Raw genomic sequence first — 18,967 nt, forward strand, 5'->3', positions numbered from 1 at the left:
TGTTCTATTTAAGAAAGGATATTGCTGTTGCTAACATTCAAAACTTACAAAGATATCGACTTTTCGTAGAGACGGATACGAATACCATTCGGTAGAATTTAACAATTATATCATGCTTACAAGATGTATTTGCTAAAATACCAGTTTCGAGGTACACAAATGCCCCTCGCTTATGTTTTTTTGTAAGTTTGTTTGCCTCTGGATCGGTATTTTGGCAAATACCCCTTTGAAGCATGATGTATTTGTATAGTACACCGACCTGAAGAGAATGTTCAGCAACAACCAATCAATCAATATTTTAATCACGTACCGGTTTACAATATAAGTAATGTTAGGCCGACTTCCTCAGATATGTATTATGTTTATAAAATAAATGTAATTTGTTTGGTTCGTTTGCTTTAATTGGCTGTCATGCAACAGGATAAATGATAATATTAGGAAAGAACTGCTTCAATACTTCTAAGATTACAACATGTCAAAATGTCATAAACTATTTGTACGAAAACAATAAAGCTACGATGAGAAAGCAACGATGAGTAACCAAAGATCGAAAGTTAACAGACAGACATGCCAAGAAGTAAAATTGGGGGAAAGCAAAAAAATATTAATGCACACAGGGGCGGATCCAGCCATTTTTAAAAAGGGGGAGTTCCTAACCCAGGACAAAGGGGGGGGGGGGGGGGGGGTCCAACTAAACTACAGGTCCCCATTCAAATGCATTGATCGGCAAAAAAAAAAGGGGGTTCCAACCCCCGGACCCCCCCCCCCCCCTCTGGATCCGCGCCTGATGCATCGCCCAAAACACATAACAAAAAATAGGGCAAATGGCCGATTTATTACATTTGTGACTGAATTCTTGCTGAGAATTTGACAAAGAAGTAGACCTGTGCATGTCCTCAACATACATTGTATGCCAATTATCATATATTTCTTGTGGGTGCATATTCTCTAGTTTTATCCCCTCTTCCCTCCCCTCATTCCCACATTCTTTTATCCTCTAATTATAATCAGGTACTTATAATAAACTTCTGAACAAGTTTTTGGAAAAATGCACTACCAAGTAGAGCTCTTCCATGACATACCGGACTTTATAATTGAATTATTTTACATTTGTGAATTCCATTCGGGGCCATTTTAGAGCTGACAATAAGGGACGACATCAAAAGTTCAATGAAGGATAAAAAACTTAATTCACATAGTTTTTTCACTGATCCCCCCACCCCCCTCTTAACTTAATTTGGGAAACATTGATTTACCAATAGGGATATATGTAAAAATCAATGTCGGATAACCAAATCTTGCAGCCGTTCAACCCCCCACCCCCAAACTATTTGAATTAAGTTTTTTATCTTACATTGATCTTTTGATGTCGTCCCTAAGGTATAGTCTTTGCTAATTATTAAAGGCTGTGTGGTGACCTATAGCTGTCAATTTCTGTGTCATGTGGTCTCTTGTGAAGAGTTGTCTCATTGGCAAGCATACCACATTTGTTTTTATATTCAACCTGTTTAAGCTTTAGTCAATCATGACATACAAAAGCTAAACTCACCCAACAAGATATTGTACCACCATATAACCAAAGTTATTTATGATCGCATAATTACCCAAATGCTTAAAATATATACACATTGATATTTGTACAACATGGTATGTAAATTCTTTGTATATACATCATACATTTAAGATCAGTAATTATCTTTTGATTTACAATAAGTTCGACATAAATTAGGTTATTTAAGAGATAGCTGTATTGTATTTGAAGCTTTAAGGACGTCCATCGGTGTTTTACTGTCGCAAATTTAGTTTACCTGGCGACGCGTAGCAGTTATCTCTATTCTAATGCAAAAGAAGTTCATAATTAAATTTCAATCATTATTTCAGTGTAAAATCTTCATTAAACTATACAAATAATTTTAAAAAATGCCATTTTAAGTCAAATACTAGTATGTCAATTGCAACATGTTTATGAACTTTATGTGACAGCGCAACTGACATTTTTGCACTACGATTTCAGCTTATTTCATCCTCTTTATTTCCCATTAAAGAAAAATCCCTCTATTGTTTATGCGCCATATTTATAAAGATTAGAAACTGTACACGACGTGACGTTTTGGACTCAGAACGAATCTTTGTCATACAAAAAAGAATAAGTGACTGAATTTTATACTTAATTTAGCATGTTTCAATGAAGAAAAAAACACCAATTCTAAAATGTCTTTTAAAAAATAATATAACCTACATGTTATTCAGGCTGAACGGGTCGTTGTCGACCTGGGTACTCCATCAACGTACCCTGGGTACTTTTAATTTCAATGATGGTACCCTGGGTACCGTGTTTTGGATGAATGGTACCAATAGGGTACGTTTCCGTCGATAATCGTACCCAGCTTCGTACCGATTTGAGTCTTGAAATTTATCGCGAGATTTCTTAGGAGTTCCGAATAGTCGGATGTTGGTGGTTAGCCCGTGGGTTGATTTTTAATTATATTCTACACTTGTAAACAACAAATGGACGATGGATTTGATTCGGGGTTACAATGATTCAGAAACAGAATCAGATGAGAACGAACATGATCAATTTCTCCTTCAACACATTCACCAAAACCTCCACAATTCCGGAGACAGTTGCCTGTCCCATTGCAGAGGAGGGTCTCCCGAGCAACCCAAATTCTCTGTTTTGGTTTATCAATGTCTTCACTCTTGAATATAATTGTGTCTGTCAAAAATCCATTTTCTCCCTTTTCAGCTTTCACATATTTTGTTTTAACTTCTCTTCCTTTCCGGATAATATTGGCCAAGTTGAAAGTTTCAATAGAATCCAAATACTCCTTAAGATTTTCTTGTTTAATTTTCCGCGCCATTTTGCATCATCAACAACATCAGCAACATCCAGAGATGTTCCGATAGCAATCACGTGGTTTTAAGACGAGAGTAGGGTACGTTTAATACTCCGCGGTACCATGACGCATTTTATTTCAAACGAGGGTACGTGTATGACAAAACACGGTACCCAGGGTACCATCATTGAAAGTAAAAGTACCCAGGGTACGTTGATGGAGTACCCAGGTCGACAACGACCCGTTCAGCGTTATTCAGACAGCTGTGAACTTCTTGATTTGTAGAACATCTATAACCTATTATCTATAACCCAGAAAACAGCACACACATTATTTGCATAGTGTTTACATGTATATCTTCTTATGATTGTACTTTAGTATTTATTTATAGTGGATTGGGAAACAAGTTATTACAACTTATATCAATTCCACTTTGCGGGTGCGAGTGCTGCCTTGTAGTGACATTAGCCTGCTCTTTTCCGAAATCTTTCAGGGTGTCTTTTACTAGCAAGAGATATTGCTCTCTCTTAACACGGGTCAGCCATTTATCGTCCCCTTCCGACGGACTGTCATCGTTTCTCGAGACCTTATTCGCAAATGTGATATGGTGTCAAGGGTCAGCTGAAAATTCAGTCCCTGAAATTTGCTCCCGGAACGGGGATCGCACCAGGAAATTTTAAGTTAGTAGTCCAATGCCCTAACCACTACACCATGGCTCTCCTAAACACAAGGTATTGTTAAATATTAAACACTGCCTGTATGTTTGAACAGGCGTTTTTTTTCATGAATTACGATTACCACTGTACATACATAAAATCGTAGAATGGAAATAAATGAGTATTTAAAATTCAGAATTAAGAATTTTTCAAACTGGAAAGAAACACCAATTAAAAAGATCGACCAAAATAAATCAGCAAATCCAAAGACAAAAACCCGAACATAAAACAATTTGAAAATCAATTAAGGAGCCAAATTGTTTCGCATTATCAGGTATTTGATATTGTTTTTCTCTTGCATTTGATTTTTCACTGCATACCATATATGTTTTCAAGTCAGCAAACTGTATTTGAACTTCAAAAGATCCCTAGGGGGTAATAAAAGTAGAGGGCCATGAGCAGTTGATAATGTATGATTTTTTTTTATTTTACAAATTGAAGGTACATGTACATATCTTGTAAGTTAATTCAAAGGGAAATTCGGTTGTGATACTAGTCACTAGTACTTCTCATACGTTCTACTATGATCTACATCTGACTGCGAAAAAATATAACGTTTATTATATTAGTAATACTACATTTTTTTCCAGGTCAGAGCTTTTAACTACAAAGTTAACCAAATAATGTTCGCATGCATGTACACGTACACAATGAAGGAAATGCGAAATATATCGAGATAAATCCATCGACCGAATTAAATATTAAACACTGAATGTTGTGTTCCTTCCGGTTATCCTTTATACACTAAAAGAGGGTATGGATGAGGTGACCTCCATTAAAAAGTAAAATAACAAAAATATTGAACTCCGAGAAAGATTCTTATCGGAAATCTCTAAAGTAAATGGCAAAATGAAAAGCTCAAACACATCAAACGAATGGATAACAATGGTCTTATTCCTAACTTTGTACAGACATGGATAACAATGATCTTATTCCTAACTTTGTACAGACAGGATAACAATGGTCTTATTCCTAACTTTGTACAGACATTGATAACAATGGTCTTATTCCTAACTTTGTACATACATGGATAACAATGGTCTTATACCTAACTTTGTACAGACATGGATAACAATGGTCTTATTCCTAACTTTGTACAGCCATTGATAACAATGGTCTTATTCCTAACTTTGTACAACACATCAAACGAAATGATAACAATGGTCTTATTCCTAACTTTGTACAGACAGGATAACAATGGTCTTATTCCTAACGTTGTACAGACATGGATAACAATGGTCTTATTCCTAACTTTGTACAGACATGGATAACAATGATCTTATTCCTAACTTTGTACAGCCATTGATAACAATGGTCTTATTCCTAACTTTGTACAACACATCAAACGAATGGATAACAATGGTCTTATTCCTAACTTTGTACAGACATTGGATAACAATGGTCTTATTCCTAACTTTGTACAGACATTGGATAACAATGGTCTTATTCCTAACTTTGTACAGACATTGATAACAATGGTCTTATTCCTAACTTTGTACAGACATGGATAACAATGGTCTTATTCCTTACTTTGTACAGACATTGATAACAATGGTCTTATTCCTAACTTTGTACAGACAGGATAACAATGGTCTTATTCCTAACTTTATACAGACATGAATACCAATGATCTTATTCCTAACTTTGTACAGACATTGATAACAATGGTCTTATTCCTAACTTTGTATAGACAGGATAACAATGGTCTTATTCCTAACTTTGTACAGACATGGATAACAATGGTCTTATTCCTAACTTTGTACAGACATGGATAACAATGATCTTATTCCTAACTTTATACAGACATTGATAACAATGGTCGTATTCCTAACTTTGTACAGACATGGATAAAAATGGTCTTATTCCTAACTTTGTACAGACATTGATAACAATGGTCTTATTCCTAACTTTGTACAGAAATTGATAACAATGGTCTTATTCCTAACTTTGTACAGACATGGATAACAATGGTCTTTTTCCTAACTTTGTACAGACATTTTCCTATGACGTTTTCTCAATACTTTATTTGGTTTGCCAATATTCTCAATTCTTAACGTTAACATTTCAGCAACCCAATTTTTTCATTCTTTATTTTGTTTTTCTTTTTTCTCTATTTTTTAATATTTGTTTGCCTTTATTCTGCACTTTTTGCTTATTATTCTCTTCTCTTAACATTTCAGAACCTCAATATTATCTATTCTTCATTTTTGGGGCTATTTTCTTAGAATGTCATATTTGTTTGCTTTTTGCTTATTATTCTCTTCTCTTAACATTTCAGAACCCCGCCAATTAGTATCTATCCTTTATTTTCGGGACTAGTTGTCTTCATTCTTGATATTTGTTTGCCTTTATTATGCACTTTTTGTTGATTAATTTCTATTCTGTATACCTAATATAGACTCTCTTAAATTGTACATTATTATTTTATTTTTTTGGGGGGCTACTTTTGCTCTTTTCTTGATATTTTGTTTGCCTTTATTCTACACGTTTTGCTGATTATTCTCTATTCTGCATAACAAATGCAGACCCTCTTAAATAATTCATTATTTAAACGGACCAGGAAGTAAAGTGTGTCTGATCCTATTGGAAATGCACAACAAAAACATAAATAGAATATTATGCCATTGAATTGAAAAATTTGCAACAGGTTGGAAAGATTAGTATGTGATATCTATATTTTTAAATGTGTATTGATTTAAAGTCCTCCTGAGCTATACAATTGATAAACGGCGCGTATCTTTCAGGGAAAAGGGTGCGTGTTTATATTTCATGATTTAAACGGAGTCGGGAACATTTCAAGTAGAACAGGTACAATGTACTAAAGTTTTAAAACATCGAAATGTCTGTTATCCATTAAAAGCATTACTGGGCCCTAATTACAATAACAAATAAATGTATAAATATATAAATAAAGTATCATAGTATGCCTCCTGTAAAATAAACAGCAAAAGTCTACATCGTAGACGGCTGCAAAGAATACAGATCTATAATCTTCCTCTTCGACCATTGATGTCCACTTACAAGTCCAGTAATATGCTTTTCAATTTCTCGAAAAAGTAAACCCGGAGTTAAGCTGGGGTAGCGATATACATGTAAGATTCTTGCCATGTATTTCGTATGTTGGAGGGGAACATTTTATTTATATGCATGGGCCTATATGGCCTTTGTTAGTGTTGTATGATTTTTTTTTTTGATTTTTTTTTATAGTTTTAATTTAAGTATGACGTCAATTATCACGGCACTATTACACATTTTTGTTTAAGGAGTAAGCTGAAGCATGCCTCCGTGTGCGGGATTTTCTCGCTGTATTGAAGACCCATTGGTGGCCATAGGCTGTTTTCTGCTCTTTTGCCTGGTTGTTATCCCTTTGACATATTCTAAATCTTATAAACAGCAGTATCGAATAATAATACAATTAAACTGTATATTTTTAAGAGTTTAATTATATGCTGTGTTAATAATAATCTGTTCTATTAATATCATGCTGATCATAATTATATAATTTAATGTAAATATAAGACTATTTTTTATTTTTATTTTTTTTTGCTTTTTGTGTTTTTCATGCAACATTAACATTTACAGTGACATGTCAAAATTATAACATATGCTATGCATTCTACTTTTATTTATAGAAATTTTTTTGTATATGCAGTCATATTTGCAAATGTATGCGTTTTAGAAATATCAAACTATTTTATTTTTATTTTTAAATTCATTAATAATAACTATTTCAAGAACATGAAGACCATTTTTAAAGAATCATTACTTTAGTTTCCGAAATTATTTAGAATCCTTGCGGACTATATAATTGAATTGAATTGTAGATATTTATAACAGTTTTCCGCCATCTTAAAAATGACAGTCATACTGGATTTTTCCAGTCGGTCCATGAGCTAAAATCAAAGGTTGTATAACAAAAAACTACTGTGCAAAGTCTAAAGTGAGCAATTCTGCTCCATATCTGCACAAAGCAGCCGGACTAATAGGTTTACTGTATGAGGTGGGGAAAAATATCGAATAAAATGAATTAAACCGTGATGTGTGTGGAAAATATTATTAATACTAAAATTAAGGCAATTTGAATCTCAGTTATGTAAATTAAATGGTCATGTAAAATATCATTTTTAATATGTAAAAAAAAAATTAAAAAAAATAATAATGATTTTTAATTGCAATGAGTATTCTTAAAAATCGCATATTAAATGTTTAAAATTTTACTTTTTCTATTACATGTATAAAGCAAAAAAAATAAAGAATAAAAAGTAAAATATACCGTGGAACACTTTAAAAATAGCAGCGTTTTATATATTGAAAATAAAAATGATCCTTTGAGTACAATGACGCACCAATTGTTCTATAATATGTCAAATAAAAAGTATAAAAATTAAAATATGCAGTGAAAACACTAAAATACTAGCATTTATTGGACAATTAAAAGTATCTGTTTTGAATAATAATGACCGACTAAGTATTCAATTGCATGTACATGTATATAATGCCAAATAAAAAATCAATCTGCATTATCATTTTTGCATAAAGGCACGTTGCAATGATTAACATGCGTGTTACATGTATGGATTTAAATTTAACGTGTTATTTTTTTATATAAATTTGACTAATTTTAGTACACAACATATGTTTGTCTGAAACAACATTTAACGGCTTACAAATACAAAAGAGGAAATGTGGGACAAATATAATAAAACAGCAAATATAAACCGATATTATAGGACCCCCTAAAAAAATGAAAAACCATCTCGAACATGTCGAATTCAACACGTAGTCTTCACTATAGAGAACATATCTAGTCTACACATGTTTCATGTGTATACATGTAGGGAAAATGCATCTTGTGTGCCATTAACATGTCGAGTCCGGAGGCGATTCCGGAATGAATTCCACATAACCTAGACACGTGACCTAGATTAAAACCTGAGGAAATATAATAGTTGAGTACAAAAAGTTAAATAAAACTCACTGATACGTAACGGTATTACTCCTGATCGTGAAATCGTGGGGTACACACAAAAACATAGATTACATTTGTAACCATATACAAAGAATTGATTACAAATAACACGCTTGTCTTAGACCAAGAAAAGCTTTGCAAGGCTTCCTTGATTTTTGTTTGTTTGTCAGCTGGTCCTTTCTCTTTAATTTGTTCAAAATTTATCATGATTTGGAACCATTTACTGCTCAAGGAAGTACACCACTAATGCATGGTCCCATTGCTTTCTATGTTAAATTCCTCCATTTCAAGCAGGCACACCTCTTTCATTTTAAGTTCAAATAAAGTGGCAATCATTGCATTTCAAAGCAACACTTTATGGTGTTTTGTACTGAAAAAATCAACATACCTTTAATTGCATATAAGAAAGAACTGGTTCCCGGAACTTCGGATGTACCAAAACAGGTACTTCAGATCTGACAAACAGACTAAATGTACCCTCTTTTTAAAATTTGGTGCAGTTTTTTAAATATTCAAATTTTTAAGTCCAAAAGTGTTCTACAATGACCACCAGTCCTTCAGCTTTCATTTGATGCCAAAAATACCTAAATATTCTATATATTTTGAAAGTTACACTCATGCGTAGGAACTATTTTGTGTTAAATATGTACTACTTTCTGGTATGTGCTTTCTGGCCGGGCCGGAATTAGTGGTGTTACACCTCAATATGTCGTACAGAACATGTTTTTTGATTAAGACAATATGCCGACGTCTTTGTTGTTGGCTTGCTGACTCACGGATATCCAAATAAATAGATGTGCATGAAATCAATTGATACAGAATTTTCAATTATAGGTCACTGTACGGTTTTCAACAATGGTAAAGTCCCAAACTGCAAAGTCAGCTACATAAGGCCACGAAAATTACAAATATAAATTTAACCAATACAACCGAATCTTTGAAGGAAAGAATGCACGAAAAAAAATGTGTCAGAGCAACAAACGACAACCACTGAAGTACAAGAGTCGATTTCACACAAAAAAACTAAGATTTATCGTAAGTATACCGATTTGTTCATGACTTTAGACCAATCTTAGTCGTAAGTTTTGTTGTGATATCGACTCCAGAGGCTCCTGACCTAGGACAAAGTTCATATATAGTTACTATATATGCTAAAAATCATTGTGCACCAATACTACATGTTATCTTTAAAGACTAAATTTTGAAGCAATTAATACCATATGATAGAGTGAGACAGACACGTAAATGTATATGTTAAATATGAACGAATTTACTTATATATATTAATTTCTTCCATATATCTTTTGACATTTGTATAATTAAATGTTATATAGTTAGATTTATTTGTGATTTTTTTTTATTCAGGTTTTATTCATCAATAATACTTGTAGTACATTTGTACCTGATTTAAAATTCACAAAATTATACATTCATTTATAAAACTATCTCGCTGCATTGTAAAAATAAAACCTTATTTGAATCATGATCAAAATTTAGATCCACTTACTGTATGTATAAAATGCTCATGTAAGATATACACAATCTGGTTATCTATAAATCTTACAATTCAATACTTACATGTATAATATAAATGTTTAGAAAACAATAATTAAACCGGATTATTTCAATCAAAATTAAAGAAAACACATGCACCTAAGTGTAAAATGCACATGTAAGATACACAACATGTTAACAGTTTATAATCTATTATACGATCTTATAACGATCGTGCTGCATACATGTAGTTAAATTTTATAATTTAGTATTGATGAAAGAACAGACTAGAAAACATCAACTAAATAAAAATATTTGAATCATAATCAAAATTAAGAAAACACATGCACCGAAGTGTAAAATGCACATGTAAGAAAACACAACCTGTTTATCTATAAAACTAGATACATGTATCTTTCTGCAATGTTAAATCTTACAATTTTTAATATTAACAAAATAATTAATAACCGGATTTTTGAACACAATCAAAATTAAGAAAGCACATATACCAAAGTGTAAAATGCACATGTAAGAATACACAATGTGATTAAATAGGACAGTAAAATTGACGAAAAGCGTGTAAAGAAGGTTATCATGACTTACCATGTAGAGAGTATTATGTAATATGTCGTACACATACGACATGGAGATATATGTAAAGTTAAATAAACCTAATAATCGTAACAGGTGAACAAACTATTGATATTATGTACAACGTAGTTGTCGTCTAATACATGTACATGTACTCTACACTGCATATGTTATGGTATGATCCGAGGTGTGTGATATAAGTTTGATTGATGGATTGAGAGGTCGGTGTTACATGCCCAATGGCAAATATTACAATTTTTATACGTAGTTATTTTCCACTACAGGTACTCTACACTGCATATATTATGGTCTGGTCTGAGGATAATTTTATGATACTAGTTAATGGATAGATTGAGGGGTCAGTGTTTAATATCCAGTGGCAGATAGTTGTCGTTCAATACATGTACTGTTCTGGTATGATCCAAGTATATGATCTTACTTTGATTGCAGATTGAGGGGTCGGTGTTTAATGTCCATTGGCAAATATTACAATTTGTATACGTAGTTATTTTCCACTACATGTACTCTACACTGCATATATTATGGTCTGGTCTGAGGATATGATACTAGTTTGGTGAATAGATTGAGGGGTCGGTGTTTAATGTCCAGTGACAGATATTATATACATACACTCAAAACAAAAGTTTTTCATATAGTTGTCGTCCAATAAATATAGGAATATGTAGTGTGAGTGCCAATGAGACAACTCTCCATCCAAATAACAATTTATAAAAGTATTATAGGTCAATGTATATATATATATACGTACGGCCTTCAACACGGAGACTTGGCTCAACCGAACAACAAGCCATAGAGGACCCCAAAATTACTAGTGTAAAACCATTCAAACGGGAAAACCAACGGTCTAATCTATGTATAAAACGAGAAACTAGAAACACGTATAAATTACATAAACAAACGACAACTACTGTACATCAGATTCATATGACATACATGTAGGACAGGTGCAAACACTTGCAGCGGGACTAAACGTTTTTAATGGTACCAAACCTTCTCCCTTTTGTACTGTAAAATGTTTATGATATGTAGATATGGTCTTAGCCTGTTTGCTAGATGGATTGAGGGGTCGGTGTTTAATGTCCAGTGGCAAATATTATAATTTGTATACATAGTTGTTGTCCAGTACAGATTATGTTATGGTATGATCCGAAGGTATGATCTGAGTTTGATGGGAGGATTGAATAGTCTGTGTTAAATATCCAGTGGTAGATATTATAAACGAAGTTGGCGTCCACTACATGTAATGGTAGACACCGTATATATGGTATGAGGATATGATCTTAGTTTGATGGATGAATTGAATGATCTTTTTTTAATGTCCATGTAGTGGAAAATATTATATACGTTGTTTTCCAATACATATACTCTACACTCTCTATATATTATGGTCTGGTCTGAATTAGAATATATGATATTAGTTTGATGGATAGATTGAGGGGTTGGGGTTAATTTTCAGTGGCAGATATTATGATAAGTACTTAGTTGTCGTCCAATACATGATCATACATGTACCGTTATGGTATGATCTGCGGACATCATATAAGTTAAATGGGTGGATTGAAGGACTGGTGTTCAACGTCCAGTGGCAAATATTTTATGTACTCTGTTGTCGTCCAATACATGTACTGTTTACTATATATGGTATGATCTGAAGATATGATTTTAGTTTGATGAATGTATTGAGGGATCGGTGTTTAATGTCCAGTGACAGATATCATATACGTAGTTGTCGTCCAAAATATATACTGTACACTATATATAGAACATGTAGAATGTGAAAGTAGTTTGATGGATGGATTAAGCATCCAGTTTCAATTATTGCATGCATGTTCAGGACGATATTCATATACAAGCACATGGTGTTTAATATATGATAAAAAATTATGAAAATCTTTTGGCGAATAAACAATAGATAGATAAATATATGGATTGGTGTTTATAACGTCCAGTAACAAACATAATGTACATAATATGCTGTCTAATTCATTTACTCTACATCGAAAAAATATATTGCATAGTATGATAAAACACAGTATGCTTTCTGTACAAATTAATAAATAGACTTGGGGAAAATTTAAGATTTGCAAATATTGTAAATCTCATTCTTTTTCTCTTTTGTTTTGACATATGCAAACAAATTACAGTTGTTACTGTTAAAATATGAAATTATAATGAAAAGAAAAATATATAACGGTTTGGTTGTTTTATTTATTTTTGTCCTCCTTACTTTCTATATTATTTCTCTATAAATTTGTGAAAACAATTATTACCATTATTTAAATACAAATTATTTCATTACCTCGACGTCTGTTTGTAAAAAAAACCCAGGAAATGACAATTCACGTATTAATAAGTTTAGTTATATATAAGAACCAACTTTAAGAGTTAATTTACATTTTTGTGATGTCGTGGCTATATATAGTATATAGGTAAATGTTTTTTTGGTTAAAGGCCATACAACGACCTATATATAGTTGCTTAGTTCATATAAATTAGTTTATATCTGAGGTGGGTACACGGGTGTCATTTGGTTTAACGAAAGAAATGATCGTGAAAGAATATCTAACGGCGGTCAAGTATTGAGAGACGATCGTGAAAGCTCTGGTAACGGATCGTGAAAGACATTTCATGTAAATTCTAGTTCAGAATCTTTGAAAATATCGCTTAAATTTCAAAACGCGGAACAAATCCGAACAAAAAAAATTATGTCTGTCAAAATGGTTTAACTTCCTCATCATAACTGTGAAATAAGATAAAGAAAATATGCAGTACTTTATGAAAAAACACAAAAGGCGCAATGCATGTCTATGAAATTAATTACAAATAAATAACACGCTTTATGTAACTATAATGGTCATATTTCAGTCTATTATGATCTATTTGAAGTTTAATCTTTGGTGTATCTGATTGTACAGTAAAATTAAAGTATGTTCTTAAAACCATTAGTTTGTATATGAAAACCATGAATTTGTTGAATTTCCATCAAACTTGATCGTGAAAGATCAGGCAACGCATCATTTTGATCGTGAAAGACAATGCGTGACCAGACTTAATACTAGTAATCAGAAATCTGTATTTGTTTTACCATTTGATAAACCTGCAACTGGTCGAAACCTGTAACTATTTTTATAAGGATGAACATTAATAAAACTATTATGTCTGTTAGGCTCCACAGCAGCCAAAACGGTCAGTAAATCTCAAAAATAAACTTAGAACCATAAATTTCTTATTTGAAATCAATAAAATGAAACAGAATTCCACGCATTCATGCATTTTGTGGTGCTAAGCAGATTTCCATCACTCATTGGTTTGCATGTATGTATGGTTTCCAAAGAGGAAAATGTATGTGTTTCAAAACGCGTTGAAAATGAATTGGATAAATTATACGCGGATGCGGTTCTGTATTGTGTATAACCCATGATGAGCACTAGTATAGAATATTTCATTTCAACAATGCTACATAGATATAGGAAGATGTGGTGTGAGTGCCAATGAGACAACTCTCCATACAAATAACAATTTAAAAAGTAAACCATTATAGGTTAAAGTACGGCCTTCAACACCGAGCCTTAGCTCACACCGAACAACAAGCTATAAAGGGCCCCAAAATTACTAGTGTAAAACCATTCAAACGGGAAAACCAACGGTCTAATCTATATAAACAAAACGAGAAACGAGAAACACGTATATATTACATAAACAAACGACAACTACTGTACATTATATGTTCTAGACAATATGAGAACACGTACAGTCCGGACCGAATACGCATACTCGAACGTATACTCGGACTGTTTGGGTAATATATACTCGTACGGTCTTGGTACATATGTACGAGCTCGACCATACACGTGTATTTGGACCATATTGGTTGATTTGTCAAAGGTCAAGGTACGAAAAGGTTTATTTTTTGCCCCTTCCGAAATAAATGTATATATAGATCATTGATAGCCTTTTTATCTAAACTAGAAAAAACAATAACTTTGTTTTTATTTCTGGTGAAAGGAAGGTTGCCTAGCAACAGTTTTATTAAATAGCTAAATCATCACTTATGTATTGCTTTCTCATTACAACTAGCATTATCTAAAATATAATTGTTTGATTAACAATAACTTCGAGTTGCAAATGAGTAGTCAATTCAAGTTGAGTCGAATAAATGCTTCGCAACAACATAGCAACAAAATTATTGCATAGCAACGGTTCAAAATTTTGTTATTTCTGCCATATGAGGTCTAAGATTTTGCATTTTTTTTTTCAAATTTAAGACATGAGCACCAACGGAAACAACCATGATATTTTATCAAATGAAAGATACATAAGAGTAGTGTTGATGATTGAACAGGATGGTCTACGTTGACGCTGATATCGAATGCCGTCTCCAAACACGATTGAATTGTAATTTTTAACATTTTTCGTTGTTTGTTGCCCTTTCAAGTTCATAGTTTGCACAGATTTTCGCACATGATACAATAAAACAAGATGCTATGTGGACGAGCAGATACTGCAGTTCATTCCAACAGCGGCCGGATGGTTTCCAACTTAAAGGATTTCAAAATTATATCACCATAACTTAGTACATAGTCCTGTTAGGTACCAATAGACTAGTTTCTTGTGAATTACTATGTCCACTCCGGTACGAATAGACCGATCCATTATTAACTATCACCATCATAACTTAGTGTTTAGTGAAACATGGGGTGAAGCAAATAAACTAGCAAAGGAACCAGGAAAAGATGGAAAGCTACTGTGGTCGCCCTATGTCCCCCATGGGACGAAGTGGATTAAGAAGAAGAAAAAAGATCATAACTTAGTACAAAGTCCTACCAATGGACTAGTTCCTAGTGAATGTTTATGTCCACTACGGTACCTATGGACCAGACGATCTATAACTACATTGTAACTATCACAATAAAGAATCAATGAACACACATTGAATGAGATAATCATACATTTCTTTGGCGTAGAAAGTAGGCTTCAGATAAAACTCAAGGAAACGGCATTCACAAAAAAAATATGGAATAACAAACAAAAATATGGAATAACAAAAAAAATAATCAATACGACTAGACAAGTTAATTTTCAAAATATTTTTTAACAAAAACTAGGAAGGAGTTTTTGTATTCCACATTTTTAAAGCCATAGTTCTGTTTTTTTGTTTGTTTTTTTTTTTTAGGGGGGGGGGGGGGGGGGGGGGGGGGCTATTTTATTTTTTTCAAATTTTCCATATGCTCTGTTATTTTCTCTTTTTATTATCAATTGTCCTCTATTCCGTAAACCGTATTTAGACCCTCATATATTTAAATAAAAGAAGATATAAGTTTTAGGGTGCGCTCGGTTGTCATGTTCTGAACAGGTGCCGTCTGTTCTGAATCCAGAAGTTTTATTGCATATTTTCCCTAAAACTAATGCTCATAAATATGGTCAAGTACGTTGAAGTACATTGAACCAATGAGTTGTATAGTCGTACTATACGTACTATAGAAATCCTTGATTGAACAGATTATTAATTTGCAGTTTTTATTTCACTGAAAGCTAAAGATTATTGGATCTTCATCTTTCAGTTCCCTTCTCCGCCATTGTGAATTCTGTCAGCACCAACTATTTTTTCAGCACACTTGGAACTCGTTCAGAACACAGTTCTGTCTTGATTTATTGAACTTCCGGTTTGGTTCCGTGCATTCCGATCGTCTGGAACTCGCCAACCGAGCGCATCCTTAAACGTGCGCAAATACGAACAATCTGTTATACGAACCGGTCTCACTAATTAGCGACAAGAAGCGTCAAGAAGCGACAAGAAGAATAATTTAGCGACAAAAAGCGACAAGAAGCCTATTTAGCGACAAAAAAATCATTTTTGTTTATTCAGATTATTTATTCCAAAAAGATTTTAAAAAAAATATGCAAAATATATGCTATGAAAAGTTCATCTGACTCAAGATGATCATAAAGTCTTTAACGTTGGATAGAACCAGGCATAGATTACCTTAGTTGTATTTGGCACAACTTCTTGGAATGTTGGGTCCTCAATGCTATTAAACTTTATACTTGTTTGGCTTTCTAACTATTTTGATCTGAGCGTGCCGTCACTGATGAGTTTTATGTATAGACGATGCGCGGGTCTAGCGTATCACATTTTAGTCAAGAACTACAAAATCAATTTGACTGGACCAAAATAAATATAAGATAGATGTTTACTCGACTAATTGATTGATTGATTGATTGATTGATTGATTGATTGTTGGTGTTTGGATGACAATCTCAATAAGGCAGATTTTGTTGGAGGAGGAATACAGCCGGATAACTGACAATTCATGTCATTTAAAGATTATGGCACGGAGTTTGAACAAACAACCTCAGTGTTGTGCTTACAGGCTTGTGATACAGAAGATGACACGTTTAGACCACTCGAACACACAAGCCATACATTGTAACGTATTTGTATTTAACAACGGCTTTACAGTTCCGAGGGGGAGTACAATTACATGATTTATTTAAACGTACTCCAAAACGTTTACCAAAGTCTTACTCTACAAGCATTAGGAAATTAGCCCTAACGGGTGTCTTAGGTTTGTAGTTGACTGTTAAGGTGGTACCTAACACTACAGGAAGATGACTCTGTAAAGTCAGCTAAACGTTTTAATTACGTTGTGTTGTAAAAGGAAGATTAAGCTTCTCAATGATGAAATTGGTGTTTGTCAAATTGCTTTATAACAAGTGTAACCTTTCTGACAAAACGGTTGGTTCAAATTTTTTTTAAATTTTATATTTTTGTTAAAGTGTCAAAGTAAATATTTTGACAAAATTTTATGAAAATTAAACGAGCCAAATCAATTAGCATATTAAACTAGAATGACAGAGTCAACTTAGACATAGAAATGCAATGCAAGCAGATAATATAAAAATATAATTCAAATGTTGAAATCATAACAAGATTATATAATGTAACATACTTTAAAATATCTATAATTGTTAAAATGAAATTCTATTAAAAATTAAAGCATTTTACGCAAAGTTAAAAAATATCGTTTCTAGAATTATGTAATATTCCTCTAGATTGAACGTAAAATTTTAATCTATAACAAAAGTAATAAACGCAAGTCGGACGAATTAAACCGTGCAATTATTACAAATTGTGTTTTGATAGACAAACAGCGTTTCCGTGTTCCCTAAAGCAGCATATCTTTAATCAATTAAAAGACATAAACTTCAACCATTTTTTTCCGTAATATACCTTTTTCACTGATATAAGACAAGTGACGAAGGCAAGAGAGCGCATACAACGCAGACATTTTTTAAAAATATTTTACCTCCAAGGGAGACAACTACTGTACCAAGAACACCAGTTGATGAATGCTGACGCTCAAACTTGTCAGAGGCATTTACATAAACAAACCTCTAAAATCAACTTAGTACAATCCTATAGGACCCATAGACGTAAAAGCATATGATTCCTAAACTCAAGAGGCTTTTTTTTCTAGTAAAATGATTAATACGCACTGCTGTTGGGGCAATACATGTACGCTCTCTTGCATATTTGTTAGATACAAGCTTACGAAAACTAGATTTTACAGTGAAAACGATATAAATATCGTATTCTTATCGTTTTATTGCTGCACTGAAGACCTATTGGTGACCTTGGACTGTTTTATGTTCTTTGTCGGGTTGTTGTCTCTTTGACACATTCTCTGTTCTTTGATCAATACGGAAAAATTCTGACAACCATCCCCGCTCACGAATTTCAATGATCTTCCCATAAAATAATATAGATAATCGATAGGGATTTCCGATGAGAAATAAAAGTAACATTGCCACATCCTTTTATTTCTTACTTGAATACATTTTATTATATATGTTTCAATATCAAAGTAGAAACAAAGACTAAAAAAGGATTGATTTATGATAGAAAATCAACTTGTCCTTTTTTTGTTATTTCAAGTCTTCCGATTGTAGATTTCCCCGACTTTCAATGCGAACGGTGTTATAAATATTGTATTATAGTTTATACTGTATTGAATACAAGAGTTAAATTGAGGGTGGAAGTTGCGAATATGTCAAAAAGACAATAACCCGACCAAAGAGCAGAAAACAGCCGATGGTCACCAAAGGGTCTTCAACGCAGCGAGAAAATACTGCATCTTGAGGTGGGCCTAAGCTGGCCCCTTAATAAAAATGTGTACTAGCACTGTAAAGTGGAGTGTTTGAACTAATCATTATTGAAGTCAAATTTCAAAAACATTGAAATATTAGATTTGCTATAAATTAACTCTGCACCAAGTTAACAAAATAACTATTATATTAACATAATGTTTAGCTTTGAAATCGAACAAAGCTCTCATTAT

At 32.9% G+C, this 18,967-nt stretch overlaps 1 protein-coding gene across 4 annotated transcripts in view; it reads right to left on the reverse strand.

The window, feature by feature from the left end:
* The window catches only part of LOC139504526 (ecdysone-inducible protein E75-like), a 61,979-nt gene that overhangs the window by 23,456 nt on the left and 19,556 nt on the right, over nt 1-18,967 (reverse strand). The window contains exons 1-2 of one of the 4 annotated variants that reach the window (XM_071294631.1): nt 10,620-10,751; nt 8,532-8,892 (exon numbers count right to left, since the gene is read on the reverse strand). The exons of 1 other annotated variant lie outside the window; for it this stretch is intronic. Coding sequence is in view for 1 of the 3 variants with exons in the window: in XM_071294629.1 (XP_071150730.1) it covers nt 10,620-10,661 (42 nt within the window). In the remaining 2 variants the exon portion in view is untranslated. Of the gene's footprint in view, nt 1-8,531; nt 8,893-10,619; nt 10,897-18,967 lie in introns of those variants that run through there. 2 more of the 4 variants (XM_071294632.1, XM_071294629.1) reach the window with 2 other exon arrangements.

Source organism: Mytilus edulis, chromosome 14 (genome assembly GCF_963676685.1).
Source record: "Mytilus edulis chromosome 14, xbMytEdul2.2, whole genome shotgun sequence".
Classification (NCBI taxonomy): Eukaryota; Metazoa; Mollusca; class Bivalvia; order Mytilida; family Mytilidae; genus Mytilus; species Mytilus edulis.